Below are 26,603 nucleotides of genomic sequence, written 5' to 3' on the forward strand. Positions count from 1 at the left end.
CTGAGTCACAGGAGAGGTGAAATGACTCACCATAAGTGCGGCAGTGATTCAGAGGCTGAGACAGAGCCCCAGACCTCAGAAGTGACAGTATTTACGACTATTACTACTAACTGTGGTATTTGTTTAGAGTTTACTATGTGCCAGGCACTGTACTGGGCGTTGGGGTGGATACAAGCAAACTGGCTTGGACACAGTCCCAGATGGGGCTCACAGTCTCACTCCCCATTTTACAGATGAGGTAACTGAGGCACAAAGAAGCGACTTGCCCAAGGCCACCCAGCAGGCAAGTGGCAGAGCCAGGATTAGAACCCATGTCCTTGTGACTCCCAGGCTCTTGCTCTATCCACTATGCCATGTTGCTTCCCGGGCACCTATTGTATGCTAAGCACTGTATTAAGTGCTGGGAAAGAGTCATGGGTGAGAATCAGACACAGTCTCTGGGCTTTAAGGGACTCCCAGTCTAAGAACAAAGAGGGGGAGAAAAGGTCAGTGACAGAAACATAAGGAAAGATGAAACAAAAAAAGGACAAACACAACGTACGAGACAGGGATAACTGATAATGAGTTTCTGGCTTCTCTTGGCTCCGTCCAAACTTCAACAGTTACAGCTGCAGCCACAATTACAAGCTTCCCAAGGTTTTTCAAAATTCTCAGGGCTCCAGTTGAGGGTTCGGTTAGCAAAGGCCGTCTGCTGCCTCAAATTCTGGATCCCAACTGCCCCCGCACAATCAACCGGGCAGATGCTCCCAAACTCCCCGACTGCAAACATTTTCCTCCCGCCCTCCTTACGCTGTGACGGAGGGCCAGAGAGAGCTGCAGAGAAGCCTAGGACAGTCAGTTCTCCTCTTGATGTTGTCGTTGTGACCCTCTAGACTGTAAGCTCGCAATGGGAAGGGAACTAAATCCCAATTCTGTTGTACTGTACTCTCCCAAGAGTTTACTATCGTGCGCTGCACGGATTAAGTGCTCGATAAATGCCACTGATTGAATGATTCTTGGTTGTTCATCTAAGAACCGCCCCTCTCGCCTAGATTAACGCCACCCGTGTGTACACAACCATTTCTTCCTACACCAAAACTATTTATGCGAATAGAGAGATCGCTTTCTATCTGGACAGATGTGTGTTACAGAAAGGCTGTCCCCTAAATCTTCTATAGTATTTTATTCAAATCGAGCAATGAAAAAAAAATCACGCCTAGAAGATCTGACTCTTCAGTACTTTGGGCCACACTTTAAATCAAAGTCTTTCCTTGCCCCAGCAAAGTTTCTCTTTGGCCAAGCTACAGTCTTCCAGATCTGAGGCCTGGGACCCAGACTCTGTTTGTGTCTGGATTAAAACCCTCGGGTTACTTTTCGATAGGAACAAGAGCTGAATCTGGGTTCCTGACCCAAAGAGTCATATCGACTAAGCCAGTACTAAAGAATCCTGGTCCTGGCAGGGATGCAGATTTTCTAGCCCAATCTGCTGCTCGCAGGCAAAATCTTTCCAGAAAGACATCTGGTCTACTTTTTATAGAAATGGGGATTCTAGAACCTCTCGCTCTCTCTCTCTGTACACCCTAGAAAAGAGGATTCTAGAGTCTCCTGGGTAACATGCTCAAACGCTGCCCAACTTGAAGTTCTTCCTGCAGCTATAGAATCCCTCTCTCTCCTGCCCGTTTCTCCCTGGAAATAGAAAACAGCCCCACGGAGCCTTCCTTCGGATGTCGGTGAATCACAGGAACTTTTTCGGTTCCCGAGTCCGGCCGGGAGAAGGGGCCCAGAAACTCTGAATCACCTCGATGGCTGTAACAGATGTGCAATCCTTGGGCTCACAGAAGTTCGGGGGCCGTCGGTCCACGGCTTTTCTGCTTCCCTTACCCACTCCTGCCTACCCTCATTGAAGGGGAGACCCACAGTTCTTGGTGTGTTTGTGTGTGGGCATGGATGTACACACCCCGAATAGGCTTTGCTGATGTGAGTGGACTGTCCAGGGAAATTAACACTGGGCTTTCCCCGCGTTGTCCTCTGTTGGCTGCCTCGAGCCACCCGATGTTCCACTTGATTCACCAAGCTTTTGATTTTCCTATGGAAAACCACCCGAGTGGCCCACCAACTCATAGAAATGACCTAAAATTCCTTCCTGTCACTAGGGGAAGAAAGCATCTAGGAATTCTTGTTTCTAAAAACAAACCTGGACCCTGCAAAGCCCCGTCCAAGGGGCGCTGGCATTTCGGTGAAAAATAATTCCGTCATCTATGTGCGAGAGCTGGAGAACAATGATAATGATAATAATAATTGTGGCATTTTTTAAGCACTTGAAAATAGGCCAGAGCACCTGGCTAAGCACTGAGGTAAATACAAGACCAGATCCAGACCTTGTCCCGCAAGGACCCTTCACTCTAAGAAGAGGGGAAAGCAAGTATTAATATCCCCATTTTACAGATGAAAAATCGGGAGTACAGAGGGTTTAAGTGACTGGCCTGAGGTCGTAATCTGGATCTAGTGACTCAGAGCTGTACTCTTACCACTTGGCCACACTGCCTCTCTCGGGCAGGGAGAGCTGTTCTCTGGGGGCAAATGTTTCAAGATATAAAGGAAGGGGAACAAATGGAAGCCACTGCCAGGGAAGTCTGTGGTTGTCCAAATCCATAGCCCCCCCACAAGGCACTGAAAGCTCAGAGATGCTATCTTGGAGGGGATCCCAGGGTAAACAAGCTAGTCTGAGTTGTTTCTGGAGACTGTGATTTTCCCCCTGATTTGAGAAAAGAGGTTGGGGGCCTTCCGGGACAACACAGACTCCTTTTGAAGAGAGCCAAAGACGCTCTTGTGCGTTTCCTGAGATAAATCAGAAGGGTGAATTCTTCTCCGGGGCTGAGTAAATACAGTGGGAAGTTTGAGGGTGGAATGGAAAAGTTGGAAAACAGAGATTAGGCTCTGAAGCCAAAGGGCAGAAATCGCCTCTCATCATCAGAGAGGGTGCCTACCTTGGGACTGGGCATATAAACACCAAGAGAAAAACTGAAAGTCCACTTAAGACTTGTAACCAACAAATGGGACCTTAGTCATAAGAACCACCAACATTTTGGAAGCAGCTCATATCATACATTCAGGTATCAAGTTTACAAGGTTAGGTGTTACTTTCAGACCCTAAATCTGGGCTGCAAGTGTATGGCCACAGTGGCATGACAAAATTTTATATCTTCCATTTAAGACCATAAGAAATGGTCACTTGGAAAGGTTTTCATCTTAGCCACGTTTTTTAGGAATCCCATAAACGTACGGCTTTCTTTCAAATGCCTCCTCAATCTTCTCCACAAAATGAAGTGCAGTGTCTCTCCACAAGCCGCTCACCTGAATTAACGCCTATCAGCCTACATTGAAGTCACCAGTCAAATGGGTGTTTGGGAGCTGGGATTATTCACCTCAGAGAAGAGTGAGGGGTTAGTGAGGGGTTCTTTACCATCAAGAGGATGTGTCCTGTTGAGGACAGAAAAGAAAATGGGTTTGGGCAGCAGGGCTATCAATCACCAATCAAACATTTTAGGGCTTCGGGTTAGGGAAGGCAGAATATCTTGCCAGAGATGGTTGTAAAACTCTGTACTTCCCAAGCACCGAGTTCAGGGTACTGCATCGTGGGTGCTCAATAAATACTCCTACCACGAACCACTACTGTTACTATGAACGTGATCACTATACCTACTCTGACCCCTGAGGGAGCCTGGGGATAGGAGTTGAAAAATAAACTACGTATGAATCCAGTATGAGAACAGCTCTGCTTGAGGACAGGGGATAGATTCAGTGACCTTTCAAGGTTCCTTTCAACCCTACTGGGCATCTAAATAGACGATATTTTCCAACTTTTTTCAAGTATGCTTCCCAGGACAGGATCGAAGATTTCGTTCAAGATCGATCAGTCAGTCAATCAGTCAACGGTACTTATTGAACATCAGCTGTAAGTGTTTAACAAGTACCATAATAATAAAAATAATAGCATGGAAATCCTGGTGGCCGTTGAGGGACTATAGATTTAGCGGGCCTCCCTCTAGACAGTAAACTCTTGGTGGGCAGGTGATATGTCTACTAACTCTGTTGTACTGCATTCTCCCAAGTGCTTGGGACCCTACTCTGCTTGAGGACAGGGGATAGATTCAATGACCTTTCAAGGTTCCTTTCAACCCTACTGGGCATCTAAATAGACGATATTTTCCAACTTTTTTCAAGTATGCTTCCCAGGACAGGATCGAAGATTTCGTTCAAGATCGATCAGTCAGTCAATCAGTCAATGGTACTTATTGAACATCAGCTGTAAGTGTTTAACAAGTACCATAATAAAAATAATAGCATGGAAATACTGGTGGCCGTTGAGGGACTATAGATTTAGCGGGCCTCCCTCTAGACAGTAAACTCTTGGTGGGCAGGTGATATGTCTACTGACTCTGTTGTACTGCATTCTCCCAAGTGCTTGGGACCCTACTCTGCACACAGTGAGGGCTCAATAAATATCACTGGCCGACTGGCTGACGTAGGAGATTGTATCAAACAAGTCGGTCAGGATTTACAAAGTCACAATGGTTGCTTCCCCAGAATCCTACTCTCTTCACTTTCTAGACCCTTTCCAAATCAGAAGCCTTTCAGGAGATGTGCAGCACTGTGCATCAAAGATGTGCAGCACTGGCAGAGGGTCCAGAAGCTGACTGACACTGCCTTATCAACTTCTTAGAGTTGGTACGCTATGTTATTCTTTCTCTTTCATGGTACTTGGTGAACACTTACTATGTGCCAGGCACCACGCTAAGCACTGGGGTAGATAATCATGTTGGACACCGTCCCTATCCCACATGAGACTCACATTCTAATACTCTCTAATACTCCCTTTCTATTTCTCCAGGATTTCTATATTAATTAGCTCATTTTCCCCTCACAACGTCCCTGGGAGAAGCAGGGATTTTTATCCCCATTGGGCAGATGTGGTGACTGAAGCAGAGAGGAAAAATGATTTGACAGAAGTGTCACAGGGTAGGCCAGTAGCAGAGCTAGGATAAGGATCCCATGAAGCCTGTAGATCAGACAGGGATGAAAGGCCACCGCTGAGGACATGCAGAACCTCTGGGAAGAATCTAATAATAATAATAATAATGTTGGTATTTGTTAGGCCCTTACTATGTGCAGAGCACCGTTCTAAGCGCTGGGGTAGATACAGGGTAATCAGGTTGTCCCACGTGAGGCTCACAGTTAATCCCCATTTTACAGACGAGGTAACTGAGGCACAGAGAAGTGAAGTGCCTTGCCCACAGTCACACAGCTGACAAGTGGCAGAGCCGGGATTCAACCCCATGACCTCTGACTCCCAAGTCCGGGCTCTTTCCACTGAGCCATGCTGCCGAATAAATCTGTCTCTATTCTGGGTGACTCAGGGGAAACTGGTCAAGTGCTCTTAAAAGATATCTGGAAAGGGCAATTTTTTCTTAAGGTCACCCTTGTTGGGCAGAGAAAACTGAACGCTGAACAGGAAGCGTATAAAAATGCGAATCGAGAAATGGTGGACTTTGAGCAACTGGATGAACATTCCTCAGCATTTCAAGGCTATGATGTTGGATTCTGTTATCAGGGGACGACTAAAGCCAAAGCAGGCCGGGCGGGATTTGTCCGTGCTGACCGGGACGATGTTTTGAGGTCGGCAGAGTTAGCGAAAGCTGGAAGATGTAAACATTTCTGTCCTCAAAGGGAGCTAATAAGTGGAGCAGTTTTTTTCTACCTACAAGTGAAGGGTGAAGTGGAAACCAAAATTGAAGAATTGAACTTGGATCACTAGACACTATTTAGACCTGCTGTCCAGCTATGTGACAGGCAAGAATCCCGCCCAGGTGAATGGCTGGCCAGAAAATCCCAAGTTCCATGTTGAATGTGTTGGTGGACGGATACACAGTTCCCGGGCTGACAATGGTCAGAGAGATGCTTAACAATACGGTACTCAAGAGCGACAAGATGACAGAGATGCTAGAGAACAAAGAGCTGTAAAAGCTTGGGAAAACAGACCAAACTGCCCAGTCGAGGCTCCGCCACTAGTCTGTTGTGCCACCTTGGGCAAATCACTTAACTTCTCTGTACTTCAATTATCTCATCTGCAAAATGGGGATTAAGACTGTGAGCCCCATATGGGACAGGGACTGTGTCCAACCTGATTAGCTTCTATCTACTCCAGCGCTTAGAACAGTGCTTGACACATATTAAGCGCTTAACAGATAGCATTATTATTATTGTTGTCTCCCAGTCCCACACATTTCCCCCCAGGTCTTTTGATTATCTCGGTCCCCTCAGAATGCAGCCCCCTAAAACCTCCTCTCCTCGAACCCTAGCGGTTACAAGTCTTTTCTGGACAGGACACTGTCGGGTTTCCTCATGGTGAGCGGATTACTTCTCAGCCCGAGTGCTGTGTGTTCTTTCTTGCCCCCAGTGCTATTTAGCTCTTGTTTCCTCTAAACATTTCATCTGGGTATGTTGAGTCTTCATCGGCTTGTTTATTGACTTTCCGGGCCTGCCTGCTCACGTTTGAGGATCCTCCATTTATGACTCTTCAACTGTGTACTTTAGAGGACGTGGCTGTTGATTTCTTTTGGTGTTTATATGTTTGACTCATTTAAATGCTCCCATTGCTCTGAACCCCAGTCACATGAACAAAACATGAACCCAAAAGCCAGACTTCAGCTGCAGCCAGGATTTCCCTTGGAGGACGGGGCAGAAGCCAGGTGGAGGTCACAGGTCCTTTGGGTCCAGAAGCACAGACCAACAGCCCTCAGCTGGTCCAGAGAAAAAGAATTCCAGACAAAGACCCTCTCCTCAGATAAAAGCTCTGGTCCAGCCTGGGTAGACTCCAGGATACATGTGGAGGTTGGCATGCCTGGCATAGTAACCTCTAGCACAGATGCCAATTTACAGCATGTTTAGTGGCTCTTGGATTTGGTCTCCTAATACTGCCTCTTAGCTGCTGTTCCAGAGTGAGGCGGCTCTCCCTGTCCCGCTCTACTTTGGCTATTTCTACGAAGGCACCCCTGGCCCACGTCCTGCCTCCAGTGTGGAGGTCCTCCCTCCTCAAATACGCCACTCTCCCCCCTTCAAAGCCTTATTGAAGGCCCATCTCCTCCAAGAGGCCTTCCCAGATGAAGCCCCACTTTTCCTCCTCGCCCACTCCCTACTGCGTTGTCCTTACTCCCTTCGCTCTCCCCTGCCTCCCAGCCCCACAGCACTTATGTATAGATCTGTCATTTTATTTATTTGTAATGATGTCTGTTGGCCCCTCTCTGTGAGCTCGTTGTGGGCAGGGACTGTCATTGTGTACTGTTGTATTCTTCTTTCCCAACGGTGCTCTGCACACAGTAAGCACTTAATAGCTGAGATTGAATGAATGAATGAATGAATGAATAAAATAATAAAATCAGAGTCCCAGAGTTCACAAACTGAAGGGCAGAGAACAGGTACCTTATCCCCATTTTAAAGATGAGGAAAGTGGGACTCAAAAAGGTTATATGACTTGCCCAAGGTCATAGAGCCGGCCGGTGATAGAACTAGGACAGAAACTTGGGGTTTTGGCTCCCAGGCTTTTGCTCTTTCCCGTAGGCCATCACCATCAATGGTATTTATTGAGAGCATACTACATGCAGAGCTGTGTACTAAGCACTTGGAAGAGTACAATACAACAGAGTTGACAGATAAGCTCCCTGCCCACAAGAAGCTTTCAGTCTTGAGGGGCCACGCTTCTAAGGAGGCAAAATGGGATGTGGGCAGTGACAGCAAAGCCCTGCCCCAGCTCACGGGGCTATAAAGCAGCCACAGATGGATCTGGCTCTGCCTGCCCCCCTCCTCATTCTCCGCCTCACTTTCTCCAAGATGGCAAAGCACTGAAAAACCACATCTTGGAGCTGTCGGCAGGCATGCTCTGTTGGACTTTCCTGTCCAAGATGGCCCCCCTAGCTTCCAGTGGAAAATCTAGGCACTGCTGTGGATTCCAGAGTCTTCGTGCAGCTGTCCAGAGGGTTACCGAGATGTGAATTTCTGTGGCCCACATTAAGCAGCTGGTAAAATTCATCACAAAGGGAAAACCGGAGACCCATCCACTATAATAGACCGGCGGGTGGGGAGAACACGGGTCTTTCATCCAGCCCCGAAGGATAACCGGCCACAGTGGAGGGAGCCTGAGTCTCTTCTGCCATGAATCCTGGATGCTTGCATGGGATACTGGCCTTGCTCCCACTGGGTATAAATGAAACCGAAGCCCATTTGTCTCCCTTAGGAATCCTCTGACCCCTATAGAAGTTCCTTGGTCAATATTGTCCATCCCGATCCATCCCAGGACTAAACCTGGCCCTAGAAGAGCTGGAGACTTTAACGTCCCCTCCGTTCTGTGCCGCGTCATCCCAAACCACCCCCGCCTCACCAGAATCTACCAGGCCTCCGGTCAGAGATTTCGACCAAGTTCAAACAAAAGTGAATCTTCCATTCCCCGGGTAGTTCAACGAGACTGAGGGAAAAAAGCAGAGCTCCCTTCCTGGGCTTTGAATCGAATTCCTCCGTCTGCTTGGCTTCCTTTGTTCTGCTGGAGAGAGAACTCTCCATCTGCTTTCCACAGCTTTGCTCGCTGGCTGGCCCGGTCCTAAGATCCTTAACTCCTCTGAGTCCCCTTTCCTACCCTTTTCCTTCTCTCTCATTTGTACTATTCAGGGTTACTGAAATATGAAGTGTTGACTGTATACTCGTCACAGGCGGGGAACATGTCTGCTAAGTCTGTTGTATTGTACTCTCCCAAGCGCTTAGTACAGTATTCTGCACATAAGCACTCAATAAATGCCACTGATTGTTTCTTCTCCTCCTTACTCTTCCTTTTCCCTTTTCTCACCCCTCTTTCCCAACTCTGGCCATACATGTGACACCCAGCATGCCGGATTTCTGAACACCCTAACCTGGGCTGTTCAAGGGGAAGGGTGGGAGGCCCAGGGCACCACTAGTTCTGGTACTTGGCAGTCCTGCCCTGTCTTCCACACAAATGATGCAATCCCTCTTTGCTGGTGCTTTCCCAGCTATGCAAAAGGTGTCTGAGTTGAGGCCAGCAAGTTGTCCTGATGACTTTACCGTGTGTGTCTGTGTGTGTCTGTGTGTGTAGGCATGTGCATAGTCTCCTTAGGGAAGGCCATGAATGGAAAGGAGAGCCTGCATCAAGGACAGACATGGGAGAGAATGAAAATATCCTCACTCTTCCCCCATGTTCCCCTCCATTTAGCTTCTCTCCTCCCTCTTTCTTTTTTCCAACCAATCAAGTGTACATAAACAACACCTACTGAGACTCGGGATTGTGTCTATTTATTCTATTGTACTCTCCTAAGTGCTCGGTACCTCTGCACTCTAAATGCTCAACAAATACCATTGATTGATTGATTGATTGAGTGGAGAACACTGTATGGGGTGCCTTTTGGGTGCAAAGCACTGTACTGAGTGCAGAGGGCTGTCCTGAGCACCCTATATGGGTGCAGAGCACTGTACTACGTGCTTGAATGAATATACCGTGAGGAAAAGAAAGATCTCTGCCCTTCAGGGCTTTCCAATCTATTTCTCTTCCCCTCTTCTCCCGGGCCCAATTCATCTGTCTCTCTCTCACCACCGCCAATTTTCTGTTCCTCTCTTACCTCCGGGAACTGCAGTGAACATTGCCTTTGGGCAGCATTATGAGGGCGCTGGCTCCAAGTTGGGTTCTGCCTCCTTGGCCAAGCTGCACCAGGCTGTCCCACTGGGCCTTCCCACGGCTGGTCAGGGTTGGAGAGGACCGAGACCCTGCCTGTCCACTTGCTGCTTGGAGCCATGACCTAGGGGAAAGGGAAAGGGGAGACGGACAGGACAAGGGCGGCTTGCTGCCGGTTCTCGAAAAAACCCCGTTACTGCCCCGGCCAGCAGTATCTGCTAGATTGTTATATTGTACTCTCCCGAGTGCTTAGCACTTTGATGTGCACACAGTGAGCGCTCAATAAATACAAGTATCTGACTGCACGATAAGACCATCCTGGGCTTCTCTGAGAACGAGGTGAATTTCCTGAGTTTCTCATCGTCTGGGTCTGCGTGGGTTAAGTAAGCGTGAAGTCAAGTGGAACATTTTCCCAGAATCCACATTTCCAAAAAATCATCGGTGCTCTAGATGACAGAGTCTGCTGATAAATAGCCATCTGTGCCAGAAGCTCATGTCGGTCAGCTAATTTCTGTCAGCTGTCTGACCCCTTGAGACAGGCGTTTGGGCGCTTCTCCTCATGGGTGTCCTGAAGGGTGTTGGGGGATGGCTTCAACCCTAATTCTACAGAAGATGTCCTCTATGTAGTAGACTCCAAACTGGCAGCTGGTGAAAAAGTTCTTATTTCAGCCACATCTTTTTGTGTATCCCATAAAAGTGCGATTTCTTTCAAAAGCTCCCCAAACCCGGACCACAAAACTCATAGGTGGGGTAGTGACCGAGAATGTGCCTTGAGTAGTGTATGTTGTTTGTCGGTATTAAACAGGTGGCACTAATGAAATCCGCCTTGTTTGCCAGTGAAGGATGAGGGGATTTCCTACCTCCCGGCTCTTTTAGCTGCAATTCAGCTTGGAAAGAATGAAAAGGATTAGGCTGAGTGTGTGGAGAGGGGGTGTTTTTCCCCCTGGTGAGGTCATGTTTTTGTGACCTAACTGAGAAGCAGCGTGGTTTAGTGGAAAACGCCCGGGCCTGGGAGTCGGAGGACCCGGTTCCTGCTGCGGGACCCTTGGACGAGTCACTTCACTTCTCTGAGCCTCAGTTCCCTCATCTGCAGAATTGGGATTCAATAGCCGTTCTCCCTCTTGCCTATTCTATGAGCCCCGGGTGGGACTTGATTATCTGTTGTCTACCCCGGTACTTAGTATGGGGTCTGGCATATAGTAAGCGCTTATCAAATAGCACAATTAATATCATCACCACTGTGTTTTATCTCGGCTTAGCCAGGGATGTGGCTTGAATGACGCAGTTCCTGGGGAGGAGAAGCGACCCCCACATATCCTATTCCCCACAGTACAGGGGCTGGGGACTCTGGCTGGATTTCTAAGGGCAGTAGCCATTAGAGAGTATTGGTTTTGACTGAATGCCCAAGGGGGCAACATACTAAGCATTCGGGAGAGTAATAGACCAAGACCTGACCATTCCCTGCCCCCAAAGGAGCTTACACTCCATCCCCACTTTTGGCACCCCCTCCGTGACCGGTCCTGGGGTGGGAGAGAGGCAGAGGGCCCGGCTGGTGGTGGCCAGAGAAGCTCGGAAAGCCACGTTCATCGGTCGAGCTAGCCAACTTCGGGGTGGCCAAGTGGGCTCTGCGTGGTGCTCTGGGCAGGGCTAGCGGGCTGGGCACCGGGAAAAACCTGCCCAGACGGTGCCGATGCCAGCTTGGGGCTTGAATTAACTCTGCCCTGGAAACTGTGGGTCAATAAAGACGGTCTCCACAAAAGAACTCTCTTTCAAGCAATATCTCCGGCTCCCCACAGACACTGCCACTGTGTAGCAGTCGTCCCAAACTAGAGGCCCGGGGTTAGGGGCCCGCAAGACAGACTGTCCTCCAGCAGCACCCACTAAGCTTACTTTAGTAGCCTGAGGATCAGGTGGCTCCCTCTCTCCGGTCACTGGTCACACCCGCACCCCTCCGCCTGCTCTCGGATTCTGGAAGGAGGGTTTTTCTCACACCTCCAAAAGCCACAGCGCTCCGCAAAGTATAACCGCTAGGAAAAATGAAAGCAATTTTGTAATGTGAATGACATGGAGAAGATAAATTGAAATTTTCTTAACTTCTGTCAGTTCGTACTGTATTTACTGGGACCCTGTAGCACTAAACCAGTTAGTTTAAAATTACGTTTTTACAGACACTTTTTCTTTCTCTCCCATTCCTCCTACTACTTCTCCCCATTCCCACCTTCTCTGCCCCCTCTTTCCCACCCTCCCGTTTTACTTCTCCCCGCCCGACCAACAGCCCCTTCGTCCCCTCCCCAGTAGTAGATTTTATGCCAGTGATTTAAAGGCAGGACCAGCAACTTTTCTTAAAATAATTTTGGTTTTTTTCCTTAGCTCCCAGCGCAGTCATGTTGTAAAAATGACTACCCGCAACCTTCCCCAAACCAGACAGTATGGAAAAGAAAAATAAACATCGAAAGCAAAATTTTAATGCCTACTCAGCATTTTGGGATTTTTTTTTTTACATATCAAGCAACAGCATTGTAAAAAATCTAACGAAAGATCCTTAACACAAAATCTAAAGCCTGAATCGGAGTGACTGATTAACCATTATCTATCAAGCGCCTGAAATGGTTGTTTAGTACCAGGCCATACCCAACAACTACAGGCTGAAGATTACAACCGGCTTGTGAAGTTGAGGGAAACTTTCCCCTCGTGTTTGAAAAGGACAAGAAAATGGGAATGAGGAAAGACCCTCCAGTGGCCTATGGGAAATGATGCTGATCTTGGGCCCAGGAGGAGATATTAACCTGAGTAGAAATCAGACAGTCAACCTCTTTGGGACAACCCAGGGAGAAGGGCTTGGGAGGGGATATCTGGAGAAGCGGGGACTGGTATCTTTATTAAGTAATTTGGGGGGGACCACGTGAAGAATGGAGAATGTACTACCATCTCAGTGTGGAATAAGGGGGGCTTGCGGGAGAAGAGTGAGGTGAAAGAAGCGTTTCAGGAAGTGTATGCCCTTGGTGACCGTGGCCCACAGAGCCTCGAACTCGGTCTCCTTGGCACAAGCATCCCCCGGCCTAAATGTTTCCCCATGGATTTGGGGAAGCTGAGAGTTGAGGGCGGCCCAAGCCAGGAGTTGTGACATAGCCCTACGGGAGCCGGACACATCCCTCCCGACAACCCCTTGCCCAGATCCTGGAATCTGCCTGGTACCTCAGCCGGCGCTGCCTCTCTATAGCTGCTCCCATCAGTATCCCATGCTCCAAACCTCTCCCTGCACCCGCTGTGTCCATCCTGTAGATGCCCCCTTAAATTCCTCCCTGTTCTTGTGCATGGACCCCTTCACTGCTAACACTGCATTCAGAAATAACCTCTTCCAGGTCAAACTACTTTCTGAGCCTCAGCTAGAAACCCAGGTATATCTATTCCCACTCAGGAAGATACATCTGGGCTCCCACAGTCCCTGAGGAAACCCAAAATAACACAAACCCTAACAATCCCTCCCCTCCCTCTCCCTGATTCGAACACTGCCTCCAACTGCGAAGCTAAACTGGGTATGATCCCGGTCTCTGAGTCAGGGTGCGGTCTTAGCCATTCAGCTCATGCCATCAACCTCTGGTTCACCTAGGGAAGGACTGGGAGGAGGGCTTACTGTTAATTTTTGGTGGTGCTGAGCGCCCCTGAGGAGAGTTGCATCCCTCTCTGATATCTGTCTCCTCCCCTTCCACCCCAATTGTAGCCTCAGGTGAAGATGAGAGAAGGGCACTGGCAGAGAGGACTGAGGGCAGGTAAAGGGGCGAGGGCTGAACCAACTCACATCAAACTAAAAAGGATCACTGTGCAGAAAGGGAAATGGGAAGAAGAGGATACAGGTCAAGTCTCACCTCGACAAAACATATCATGTGGTGGGGGCGGCGGGGGACGGGCAGATTTTGAATTCAGGTGGCAATCTCCGGTTCTGACCCTTATGGGTGGAATGAAAACTCTCGCCGACGTGGCTGCTGGTGACTGTTTGCTCCCTTTGGATGTTATAAGAAATCTGAGTCAGCCTCCAGTAGTCTGGCTTGTTGGTAATTGCAGAATCCAACAGATGACTGACTTGTGAGGTGAAAGAGAGGGCCAGGCCTGCCTCCAGAATTCACTGTGAACTTCCTACCCAGAATAAAATTCCCCAGCTGTCCTGCAGCTGAGGAACGAGAGCACAAGAGGGGTCCCCTATGCTTTAGACACATGGCCCGGCCAAAGGCCGGGAGCCACGCAAATGCTGACGTTCACCCAGGCACTAAGGGTTGAAACTGGATTCTCCATCATGGCTTAAGGATAAGAGGGTGTGCTGAGCGCCCGGCCGGGCGTACAGGAAACGAATGAGGGGAGAGTCACGCTACTGGACGCCTGGGGCTCCAGCCTCCCACCCGAGGGCAGTTTCCTGTTTTCCGGTGGCACGAGGCATTCTATCTCCACGGCCCCCACACGCCGGTGGATTTCGGATCGCAGTAGGGGTCCTCGTCGGGGTAACGTATGGGCACTGAATCCTGGGAGTAATACCGGAGCCGGGCAAGCAGCTTCTTCACGATGCTAGGGTGCTCTCTCGACAGATCGTGCCTTTCCTCCGGATCCCGATCGATGTCGAACAGCCACAGCGACTTGGTCGGAGGGTCAGGTGACTCGATACTGGAGACACTGAGCAAAGACGGTGGCGGGAACCAGTTGCCGCAGCCTTGGGGAGAAACAGGAAATGAGGTAAACGTGTGGGGCTCTGCTCCGGGGGACCCTATCGGGGCCGAGAGGCCACGTTTCATTTTAGAAGTCACATTCTGTATACGAAATGTCTTCTCCTCCTTTCCTCGAGGCCTAGCTTCCATTTCCCCTAGGCCATGCAGACCGATAAGACCCAGGGTCATCACCCAACCCCTCCAGAAATTGGTCTCCCGGGTGCCCCGGTCACTTTATAAACTTTCCTCCCGGGGTCCAAACCTGGGGCAAGGCTTGGGAATCAGTAAGAGTGGAAGCTGTGTAAATTGGAACAGGTTGAAAAAGAAAAATATAAAGAAGAAAATAAAACCCCCAAAGGAAGGGCACCCTGGTATGCCACCCAGCATGTGGGATCATAAAAGGTTTTTAAGATCTGTCTGGGGCAGTCCGGTTCTTTGGAAGCGGAGAGTGAGGGAGGGCTTGGTGGTGGAGAGGAGGAAAAGGTGAAAGCCACGGGAGGGTGGCAAAGCAGAAGTAGGAAAAGTGACAGTTTGGGAGTACGGAAGAAACATGAAAACTGCCCAGCAAGTTTACAAGGTGTGACTGGTACAAAAATACAATCATTTCCCTACCTGGGTATCCAGTGAGCAGTTTCCAATTTCCGTGTCGAATCGCAGCGTGGATAGATGTATTGAAAGTGGAATAGTCTTGAGGAAAGGAAGTATCCTTTGAGGGAGTCACTTTACTCCTTTGACCTGAAAGGAGTATGAAAGGAGTGGGCTGTTATGGTTCCATACTAATATATCAGCACTTCTTGTTTGCCTTTCAAAACAGGAGCCTTTATTCCACGCCGAAGTGCAGACGTGTATCCTGCCACAGAAATGAATGTTCCATTACCTTCAGAGAGAAAGCTCCAGTTACATTAAATGTCTTTCACAAACCACCAGAAATAAAGGAAATCCAGAAGGGTAGAGGCTGTCACTCCCGCGTTCAAATCCCCCTACTCTCTGCCTGCGGACCACAGTCCGTCCTGTTAGCCTTCCACGAAAACACGCCGCTCTCTTTCTCGGCATTTTCTGGTTAGAAAGAAAATGTCTGACCAGGCTCTCTGATCTACTGCGGGAGAGTTACATTTCTTAATTGACTCTGGTCTTTTGAGTGAAATTCTCAGAAATGGAGGCCTCGCTGGGCCTGTGGAGATAATGAGCTTTGCTGAGGGCATTTATGGAATGGCGGTGCCAAAGAGGGGCAGGTAACAATGGCCAGGCAAATCCATGTCTGTTTATGAGCCTACGTTGGGTGAGGAAATGAGTTGATTAGTACCATATGTGTCAAATCTGCATTTATGGGTCTGTGGGGTTGTCCTCCAGGGGTAGGGAACCCAGAGAGCAACGGGAATGGGTCCGGTACTCTTCTCTGCCCACGCTTCCTCTGGATGCTTGACTTACATTTGGATTCACCACCCCCTGGGGATGGCCCTGTCTGCTGGCTCAGTTCTTTAAAGGTTCCACTCAGAACTCGACCCAAAGTCCACATCTGCCTTTCCACTTTTCAATCACAGATCAACAGCCCTAAGCTCACTCTTTACAGGATCCAAGCCACCAAGCCAAACGTTGGCAGGGAATTTTGGACCGCAGGGCTCGGAAGCCCTAGCTAGGAATATGGAGCATGGTTGCGTTGATATCCACCCAGCTGTTACCCATTTTTCCATAACTGACCCTCTTGCATTGTTTTCATCATCATCATCATCATCATCATCAGTAGTATTTACTGAGCGCTTACTGTGTGCAGAGCACTGTACGAAGCGCTTGGGAGAGCACAATACAACAGAGTTGGTAGGCACATTCCTGGCCCATAAGGAGTTTACAGTCTAGAGGTGGAGAGGCAGACATTAATATGAATAAACACTTTATAATACACAATTTCAGGGAAGACGAATGGAGCCCGGTCACTAAGTCACTTGGTGGGAGGGTATGCATGGGTCACAGAGTTCCATTTAGACCAGTAAAAAAACAATGGCCTACAAGTTCAACACTGAAGATTGATCAAATAAACAGCTGTGGTTCCAAACTGCTAACTCTTAACCATCCAACATCTTTAGAACTCAGAGAAGAAATGTTTCTTACTGGTGACGCCATGTTTGTTTGGGTATGTTTTGGTTCAGGGTAAATAGATGCTTCTGACGCCTGAGGTGTGGGTGGATATCTATCACGGCAAGTGTGTTTTTAATGTACATACTGTGGTGAAAAATGTAAACACCCATTATTTGTTTCAAATTAGTTTGTATAAAGCTTTGAGACGGAAGGATGTTTGCTTCAGAAAATGAGAGCATGTTTTGTGAAGATGTAAACTAAAGAATGAAATGTAGTCATTTCAGTTCTGCCTGCATTGAATCACATTTTGGCCTAAAACAAATATACATCTGGAAAATAAAATGCCAGGGAAATAAGTCCAAGTCTTAACCATATATGACCCTGGTTGCCACCTCAGCTTCATTTGCTTCATCCCCACTCTGTAGCCAAATGCTGAACGAGGACAGACATAAAACCAAAATGGTTCCTTGATAGAGATTGTGGTCCATGACTACCCTAAATAGACCTGAAGATTCTGTGACTGGGGCTCCAACCGGGAATCATGCTATTCCAATGTGAATTTTTCAGTCTGAAGCTTCATCTTAGCCATGATGGCTCCTCCTCCCTGCCTCCCCAGAGACGGATGCTTCAGTTAAGTGGATTGTGTAGATACAACAAACCACTCGAAGGCCCCATCATCAGCCCTGCCTCAGGGTCCACCTCAAAGACTCTGACGTCAGGACTTCAATCTCATCACGTGCCAGCACCCTAGGCCTCTTTCTGTCCCATATTTGACACTCCACCTCATTTCTGGCTTGGGTGGTCTTCAGAAAATCAGGTCAGGAAGAGTAGGGGAGGGGACCACTACCAACACCCCCAGGCATCAGCTGTCAAACATTTTTGCCCGATGCCAGTCAGAGACACACACAAAATAACTGAAATCACAGCCCTGCCGCCTTATCTCCATTGGCCAATCTACGATTCCTCAAGTCTCAATAGCTACAAAACGCCCTCCCCCACCAAAGTTTCCCATTCCACTTTTTCCGGTTTGTAACCAAGACGGGGAATCCTAAACAGCAGCCAATATTTACTCAGATTCTTTCCATTTTATCCCACCGACCGTGCAATTCGCCTCTTGCAGATCCAATATTTCTGTCCCGTGGGCTCACCCACCCTTGCATCCCCCATCCTCTGAGCCAACCGCTCAGCCACGAACTGCACTTGCCCGTCACAGGCGGCACAGGCCGACGGCCCTGCACGGGCTCTGCGGGAGGAGCAGCTGTAGGAAGCGGATCTGTATTCTCGGAAGACCAGCACAGGCACTACTATTTGACTTGAGATCTGCTGAAGGACGACGGCTAAAGGATATCATCTCAAAGTACAGATGATGAGAGCGCGAATTCAAAAAGGCTGAGTTATCTTTCTATTGTGAAAACTGAGGCATGAAAAGTTCCCGGCGGTTAGGCTGTTTCCTCTGACCCTTCCCCACTCCCCACCCCCAGCCTTTTAAGGGAAAGTGAGGAGATAAACATATGATTATCCCAACGTTCACTATAGCACTGGATTAATATCCTCTGGGAAAGGGGAACAGCTGGATATCCTCTTCAAAGTAAAATCCTGACATAGAATGACATTGTCTATATTAGATTACTCTCAGCCTTACCTTCTCTAGGATGAATAATCCAGGTTCCTTTAACCTTTTCCTCCTTATCTCCTGGTTGGTAGGGAGCGTGTCTACCAACTCCGTTGCATCGTACTCTTCCAAGTCCTTAGGACAATGTTCCGCACACGGTAAGCGCTCAATTAGTACCACTGATTGATTGAGAGGGCTTACTCCCCAGAGTTATAACCGTTGTTACGGTTCTCACATAATACTCCTTATTTTTGCTACAATAATTACGGTATTTGTTAAGCGCTTACTTTATGCCAGGCACTGTACTAATCGCTGGGACAGATACAAGCAAATCAGATTGAACTTTCCCTATGCATTCATTCATTCAACCATACTTCTCGAGTGCTTAGTGTGTGCCCAGCACTGTACTAAGTGCATGGAAAGTACAATTGGGCAACAAATAGAGACAATCTCTACCCAACAACGGGCTTACAGTCTAGAAGAGGGGAGACAGACAACAAATAGACAGGCTTGGATATAAATAAATAGAATTATAGGTATATACACATCATTAATAAAATAAAATAGAATAATATGTACATATATGCCCAAGTGCTGTGGGGCAGGGAGGGGGGGTAGAGCAGAGGAAGGGGGGCTCAGTGGGGCTCAGTCTCAATTCCCATTTTACACATGAGGTAACTGAGGCAGAGAGAAGTTAAAGTGACTTGCCTAAGGTCACACAGCAGACAAGTGGCGGAGCCAGGATCAGAACCCATAACCTCCTGACTCCCAGGCCCATGCTCTATCCATTACACCATGCTGCCTCCCTAAAAGTGACTCACACTTAATACTCTCATTTGTGGAGAGAGTCCCCAGAGCGGTACCACTTGAAAGAGAAGGAAGGGAGGCTGAAGAGTGGGGGTGGCCTCTCTCGTTTACTTTGCCCCACTTGGGTTTAGCTGCCGGCTGTGAGGCGAGCTCGAAGTTGGCATGCCAAAATGGTGGCCCAACCCCTAATTTGCCTTCAGTGGAAAGAGCACGGGCTTGGGAGTCAGAGGTCATGGGTTCGAATCCCAGCTCTGCCACGTGTCAGCTGTGTGACTGTGGGCAAGTCACTTGACTTCTCTGTGCCTCAGTTACCTCATCTGTAAAACGGGGATTAACTGTGAGCCTCACGTGGGACGACCTGATTACCCTGTATCTACCCCAGCGCTTAGAACGGTGCTCGGCACATAGTAAGCGCTTAACAAATACCAACATTATTATTATTATTATCCCTCAACAACTGCCGGTCTTGTTCTTCCTCCCACCTCCAGGGCTCCAGGAGACATGGCTCCCCACTCATCTCTGGACAGCTCGGTTCGGGCTTCCCCTGATTCCATGGATTCCCTGGCTCGGTGCCTGCTTCACTGGGTCCAAGGAGGAAAACACAGTTAAATCTCTGTCCCTTTGTATTTGGGCCTCTCTCTTTAATAATAATAATGTTGGTATTGGTTAAGTGCTTACTATGTGCAGAGCACTGTTCTAAGCACTGGGTTAGATACAGGGTCATCAGGTTGTCCCACGTGAGGCTCACAGTCTTCATCCCCATTTTGCAGATGAGGTCACTGGGGCACAGAGAAGTGAAGTGACTTGCCCCCAGTCACAAGCTGAGAAGTGGAAGAGCCAGGATTATAATAATAAGGTTGGTATTTGTTAAGCTCTTACTATGTGCAGAGCACTGCTCTAAGCACTGGGTTAGATAAAGGGTCATCAGGTTGTCCCACATGAGGCTCACAGTCTTCATCCCCATTTTGCAGATGAGGTCACTGAGGCCCAGAGAAGTGAAATGACCTTGCCCACAGTCAAACAGCTGACAAGTGGCAGCGCCAGGATTCGAACCCATGACATCGGACTCCCAAGCCCGGGCTCTTTCCACTGAGCCACGCTGCTTCTCTACTCTTTCCACTTCCCACCCTCCTCTCTCCTGGTGTCTCTCTTTTCTCTGAGTCTCTGTCTTTCTAATTTCTAGGTCTGTATCGGCTGAGTCCATTAGCTTCGGGAGCCTTCCTTTCTGGCTGTGTCTCTTTCCTGGGATGAGACTTAGATTTGCTACAGCTGGCATATTTGGGTGTTGGAGAAATGCCAACTCGGTCTATCGCGGTTAAATCTTCGGTCACGATCTTCTATGTCCAGGTCCAGGAGCGCAGGACTGTTTTCAGGAGTTGAGGCCGTGATGAACCCGAGTCAGCTTTGTTGGGGTCAAGATGTGGGGAAAACGGACGATCACTCATTTTCAATCGACTAATGCTCCTTAAATGGGTGTCTCGAGCATCCTGGAAGATTTTTGGAAAATGAGCCTGGTGTCTGGTGAAAATGACACCAGGATCGTAAACTAGGAAACAGTCACTATTGCTGGAGCTTACAGAGGGTGAGGGGGTAGAGGGAGAATTCATTATTCATTTAATCATGTAACAATGTTGGTATTTGTTAAGGGCTTACTCTGTTCTAAGCGCTGGGGTAGATACAGGGTAATCGGGTTGTCCCACATGAGGCTCACAGTCTCAATCCCCATTTAACAGTTGAGGGAACTGAGGCACAGAGAAGTTAAGTGACTTGCCCACAGTCACACAGCTGACAAGTGGCGGAGCCGGGATTCAAACCCATGACCTCTGACTCCCAAGCCCGGGCTCTTTCCACGGAGCCACGCTGCTTCCCTAGATCTTCCCGCCCAGTTAGGAGGCGAGAAGGAAGAGGACGGGGAACGGGGAAGAGCTTGGGGGGGTCAAACAAATGGGAGCCCTGGCTACTAGGAACTGCAGTTGTCTGGTCAACCACTTCGAGCAGAAGTCACCAGGCCCGCATCTCTAAGTTCTGCCCCTGCCTGGGCTCAAGCAAAGCATTCAACTCCTTCCCAGCAAATATTCCTGCATTCAGTTAGAGAATTCTTCAGAATTTCTGAAGTATCTAACCACAGCGCTGGATTCCACTCCATCCTGTGGGAGTTCATTTCTCAGAATGACTATATCCTGGATGACATACTATTTGCTTTTGTGTCGTCCAGATGCATTTGCCAATAGCCAGGCCTCTTGTTCCCAGCACTTCAGTCCCGTTAAGAAAAAGTACCAGAGTCTTGGCTCAGAGTCAAATGCTAATTTGCATATCTTGGGGGGGCAGGAGGGGCGGAATTGGCACACCGAGACCCGGATTCCAGGAACGCGAAAGGCATAAAGAAGGCTGCGGGCCTGTTTCGTGAACGGGAGGGAAGCTCGACTTTCCCTCAAGAATGGTAGGAACTAGTTGGGCTGCAAGCTGAACTTGGGCCTGAAAACGCACAGTGGGCTCCTGGTAGCTGAGGCAGGGCCAAGCGGGGGGCGGATCGGGGCCCGAGGTTGGTCCGCACTGGACGTGTGCATTCAACGGGGGCAAGCGCAAAGAGTCCGCGGCCCTACAGACCGGCACAGAAAATTCCACCCGGGTGCACCCGGGTGAGTAACCTTTCACTCCCCCAACTGGACGCCAGCCAGGCTGATCAGAAGAAAAACTGGTGTCGGGGTGGGGCAGAACCCCAGGCTCCCTGGGCTCGGCGTGGATTGAGGCCGGTTCTGAATTTCCACTCGGGCAGGACTGTTGTCCGGTGGGACCCGGCCTGCCCCTACGCCAAAGAAGAAGATAGAGGGGGAGAAGTGGAAGGAAGAGCGGGTTGGCAGGTGGAACCTCTTCCTCTGCACCTAGTAAGCGCTTAGCAAATTCCACAGTTACGATCATCAGAGCTCAAATGTGAAATATTATTACGAAGCACCATCTGTGTGTGCACAGATGAGCGACGGCAGGAAACGGAAAGAAGAGGACAGATTCCGCAGATGCCGAAAGAAGTCTTTGGCACCGCGAATAAAACTGGCGACTTGAGCTACCTCTGTAAATGTTTCACTCCAGAAGAAAATGAAGTGCGGCCTCCGACGCGATCGATCTCTCGTTCCGGAGTAGAAGAGATTCGACAGGACTTTTCCCGTCGTAATACCGGGGATGAAGATGTCGGTGAACTTTCCACTGAGATTTAATTTCACAACAGACCAAGGCACTACAGAGCTACCGTGCTCACTGCATTTCCCTTCTTTTGGACCGTCTCTCTCCCTAAATATACGTTCTTCTAGTAATTGGTAGAGTCCCTCAGTTCTGCGCTATAAATAGGTACCATGTGTATAAAAGAAAAAGAAAACTAACCGAAAATATTCATCCTCAGCCTGTGATTAAGATGATGAGAACGAACCACACCGAGGAGTCTTTTGTCTGGCTGGAGATCAAAGAGCAAATCGCTTTCCCCAACATGGCATTTAGTGAAATCCCAACCGCAAGCCCTCTCTGGTCCCTTCCTGAAGGCGTGCTGTATATTCCTGGGCTGTGCGGTCTCAAATTCCAGTGTGCAGGCAACCCAGTTCTGGACCCTGAGAGCAATTTTGGATGAGGATGAAAAAATGCTAATTTAATACTTAATCTGGAAAGGGAGCCCTGCCCAAGGAACGAGTCTACAATGGTTGTCAGATGGGGCCGGCCTCCGTGGGTCGCCACCCGAAGAGTCCCGAGAGAACCCGCCTGGAGGAAGAGCGGGCAGGGCCTGGGTGACGGCTGATGTGGAGACCCTCTGCCTGACGGATGTCCTTCTGAGGGATGAACGTCAGAGACGTAAGACCCGGGAGCTAACTTTACATGTCATGCTCAGGCCAGGGAGGGTGGCCGACCGAGTGAAACTGGAGCAGGGCTTCAAGTGGGAGGGATGAGGAAAAGGTTAAAGACGGAGGAGGATCAACCTCGGGACAGACGGAGCAGTGGGCAGAGTGGGCGGCAAGGATTGGTCTCTGTCTCTCTCTTCTCCTCTGCTTCCCTCCCTGTGCCGTCTCTCTCTTGCATTTCTTTTGCTCACTCTGTCGCTGTTGCATTCTCTCCCACTTCCGGCCAGCATCTCTCCTTTTCCCATCCCATGGACCTCACCCTTCCAAGATGGCCAGATCAGCCATCCTGCCCTCTATCCTATCTAAAGGCCATAGATGTCCCCTCCCTGGCTCAACCAGCCTGTCTGCCCCATGACATTCATTCATTCAATAGTATTTACTGAGCTCCTACTACAGTGTAGAGCACTGTAGTAAGCGCTTGGAACGTACAATTCGGCAACAGACAGAGACAATCCCTGCCCAATGACGGGCTCCGGCTCAACACGGGTCATGCTTCTGCTCGCATCCTGCACAGGCCCCACACCTCATCACCACCCCGTTCCTTCATTCGTTCATTCAATCGTACTTAATGAGCGCTTACGGTGTGCACGGCACTGTACTGGGCCCTTGGAAGAGTACGATGTAACAATAAAGAGACGCATCCCCTGCCCACCACGAGCTGACAGTCCATCCTCAAACCGGTCTCGATCAGGCCTCGATCCGGCCTACCGCAACTCGGTTCCTGCCTTCAGTCTCAGCCGCCTCCTCCGCTCAGCCCTTGGTTTTCTGGGCTGCTTTAGGCTCCGGTTCAGAAGACCCCTGAACCGAGGCTGGACACGCTGGTCCCCTGGCCCCAGAGCTGTCTCCATGGCTGGGAGGAAGCCCTTTAATGCGCGGCTGAGTGGAAAGACTACGGCCTTGGGAGTCAGAGGTCATGGGTTCTAATTCTGGTTCCGCCACTGATGAGCTGTGTGATGTTGGGCAAGTCACTTGACTTCTCTGTGCCTCAGTTACCTCATCTGTAAAATGGGGATTAAGACTGTGAGCCTTACGTGGGACAACCTGATTAACCTGTATCTACCCAAGTGCTTAGAACAGTGCTCTGCACATAGTAAGCACTTTACAAATACCAACATTAAAGTGCTCAATAGGTACCATGGATTGTTTGATTAAAAAAAGCAGGACGAGCACTACTTCTGGCTTGGGGTGGCCCCATAAAGGGGCCAGGAAAAGTCCCTGATTGATTTATTGTGAACATTCCTCTGATATCATTTCTGCGGCACTGAAGAGACAAAGCAAGCCCTACAAAATATCAGGGAGGGGGTATAGGAATGGGTACGTTTCCAAGCATTGAAAATGAGGGTTTCTGAAGTTACAAAAGGGCTATTGAGACTCAGGCCTAAAACTCAGATAGGTAATGCCCACGCACAGTAAATAAAGTTGATGGAAGGCACTGCCACATGAGAGAAAATCCCGACATTTTATACTCTGGAAAATAAAGGTTCTTTGAGAAATATCAACTCCTTGTTTTCTCCCACAATTGCCAGTGTACCCCCTGGGTGACAACTACTGATTAAATTCTACTTCCTTCCTCTTAGCCAGAATGAGCCAACTGCATCTTTTCTTCATATTGCATTTTCTGCTTTCTCTTCAGGTTTACAGAAAAATTATCACATCACTTTCTCCAAAACACTCATTTCAAGCCGCTGATAAAACAGTAAGTAGGCATTTTCTAAGAAAAGAAAATATTAAACGCGGCATTTACACTGATCGATAATGGTAACACAGTCTTCCTGGACAGAGTACCTTTTATTTCTCTGTAACTCCTTTTTTATTTTTTGGTTATACTTTCATTTTTCATCAGCAACTACTCTGTGCATAGTATTGTACTTGATGTTTAGTGATCTACAAAAAACATAAAATAAAAACCGTTCCTGCCCACAAGATATTTACAGTCCAGAGGGGCAAGAAAACCCAGAAAACAACTAATGATTGATTATTTAGGGAGGCAGCATGGCCTAGTAGAAAGAGCAAACGTCTAAGAATCAGTAAATCTGGGTTCTTATCTCAGCTTTGTCCCGGGCCTGCTGTGTGACTGGGCAAATCACACTTCCTCTCTGTGACTCAGTTTCCTTATCCGAGAAAAGGGGATAAGACACCTGCTTTCTTAGGGTGTGAGCCCTGAATAGGGAAGGGACCGTGTCCATTGTGTTTATTTTAATCTCCGCTCCAGAGTTTAGCATGGTGCTTGGCACCTACTAAGTCCTTGATAAATACCTTGATAATTAGAACAGCAAAAATAATTTATCTCCTCCTCACCTCACAGTTCCAGTAACAGGGAGGTCCCCAATGTTCTAAATATTTATGGCTGTAGCAGCCACACTACACATCCTATTGAAGTGCTATAGTCTTGGAGTTGTGCCCCAAGGCCACGTAATAAGAAGCAACGTGGCTGAGTGGAAAGAGCCCGGGCCTGGGAGTCAGAGGTTCTGGGTTCTAATTCCAGCTCCGCCAGTTTCCTCTGCGACTTTGGGCAAATCACTAAATTCTCTGAACCTCAGTTCCCTCATCTACAAAATGGGGATTCAATACCTGTTCTTCCTCCTACTTTGACTGTGAGCCCCATGTGGGACCTGATGATCTCGCATCTACCTCAGTGCTTAGTACAGTGCTCGGCACATAGTAATTCTTCTTACCATTATTAGGTATTTGGTGATCAGAAAACACGGGATGAGACAGGTGAGAATTATTGAGGAGGTGTTGGGGAGATGACGACGATCTTGCAACCCAAGACAGTCATCCTCCTGGCTCTGCAGGGGAAGGACACAGCCCTAAAGAGGCAGAGGGAAGGGCAGAAGGATGTCTTTGGGAACCTGCCTCTTCCTCCTACAGTCTCCCATGATCGCAGATGCAGGATCTTCTGACAGTGGGTGTTGGCCAAGGTGCAGAGGAAAGAAATTCTTCACTGGAACGAGGAAATGAGCATCTTGGTCTCTCTACACACGGATGCCCTGCTTACCTGACCGTAAGCCTCCTCTAGACTTTGAGCTCGTTACCAGAAAGGAATGTGGCTAATAATTCTGTTGTACTGTACCTTCCCAAGTACTTAGTTCAGTGCTCTGCACATAGTAAGTACTATATAAAAACCATTCGTTGATTGAAATGGCACCCACAAGTAGAAAACAATCCTATTTGGGGATCTTCACTTCTGGAAAGAGGGACTTTACTTCCATAACTTGGGAGAGCTTTTTCAACTCCTCTTTTTTCTCAGTACAGGGACACAGTGACTCAACCATTACATTACTTCACAGCAAAATGGCTCCCCTTGAACTGGAAACAGTCTCATTAACAGGTTTCAAATTGCTGGAAAGCCCTCTTAATGCTTAAGAGAGAACTTGGGCGAAAGCCTGCCATGCCTTGGGGCTTTTCCAAAAGAGATATCTGCCAATAGAAAGTGATTTTACTCCAGCCCCCGTCTGTCTCGTTGTTTGGAAGATCATTACTAGGCTGCGATGGGGTCCGGGCAAACCAAAGAACCACGCGGTGGAAATGGCCCATGTCAAAAAAAACACACCGTTTCCCTGCACTGTCACTAGCAAACTTCCAGTTGTCAGCCGCTTGTAACCGGCCTGGACCGGACAGTCATCTGTTACCTCCCCAGAAACGGCTCCAGGCTCCTTTTCGGATGCTTCCACGGAGAGAGGCTGAGGAGAGTTCGGAGCAGCCCCCGCACTGCTCTGTTTGAACTGCTTCCCACGCCGAGGCCCTCCACAACCTCACCTCGACCTCCTTCGGGGGACTCCGGGACTGGGACAAAGAAAGGTCCGCTGGGGCCCCACCCATCCCAG

General features: G+C 48.8%; 2 protein-coding genes, 1 long non-coding RNA gene and 1 pseudogene across 3 annotated transcripts in view; 2 read left to right on the top strand and 2 right to left on the bottom strand.

Moving 5' to 3' along the window:
• Positions 1–9,789, bottom strand: part of LHFPL2 (LHFPL tetraspan subfamily member 2) — a 183,498-nt gene extending 173,709 nt beyond the window's left edge. Inside the window, exon 1 of the mRNA XM_029064720.2 lies at positions 9,657–9,789. The gene's annotated coding sequence lies outside the window, so the exon portion shown is untranslated. The remainder of the gene's footprint in view (positions 1–9,656) is intronic.
• Positions 5,357–6,048, top strand: LOC100088130 (annotated as a pseudogene).
• A 2,363-nt stretch (positions 9,790–12,152) lies between the features above and the next one.
• The window catches only part of ARSB (arylsulfatase B), a 128,129-nt gene continuing 113,678 nt past the window's right edge, over positions 12,153–26,603 (bottom strand). Inside the window, exons 7-8 of the mRNA XM_029070778.2 lie at positions 15,016–15,138; positions 12,153–14,408 (exon numbers count right to left, since the gene is read on the bottom strand). Of these exons, the coding sequence (XP_028926611.1) occupies positions 14,143–14,408; positions 15,016–15,138 (389 nt within the window). The 3' untranslated portion in view covers positions 12,153–14,142. The remainder of the gene's footprint in view (positions 14,409–15,015; positions 15,139–26,603) is intronic.
• LOC120638264 lies at positions 14,343–15,351 on the top strand. Its single transcript, XR_005659830.1, has 2 exons — positions 14,343–14,431; positions 15,218–15,351. It is a non-coding gene; the product is annotated as an uncharacterized LOC120638264 (long non-coding RNA).

This window comes from Ornithorhynchus anatinus, chromosome 1 (assembly GCF_004115215.2).
Source record: "Ornithorhynchus anatinus isolate Pmale09 chromosome 1, mOrnAna1.pri.v4, whole genome shotgun sequence".
Classification (NCBI taxonomy): Eukaryota; Metazoa; Chordata; class Mammalia; order Monotremata; family Ornithorhynchidae; genus Ornithorhynchus; species Ornithorhynchus anatinus.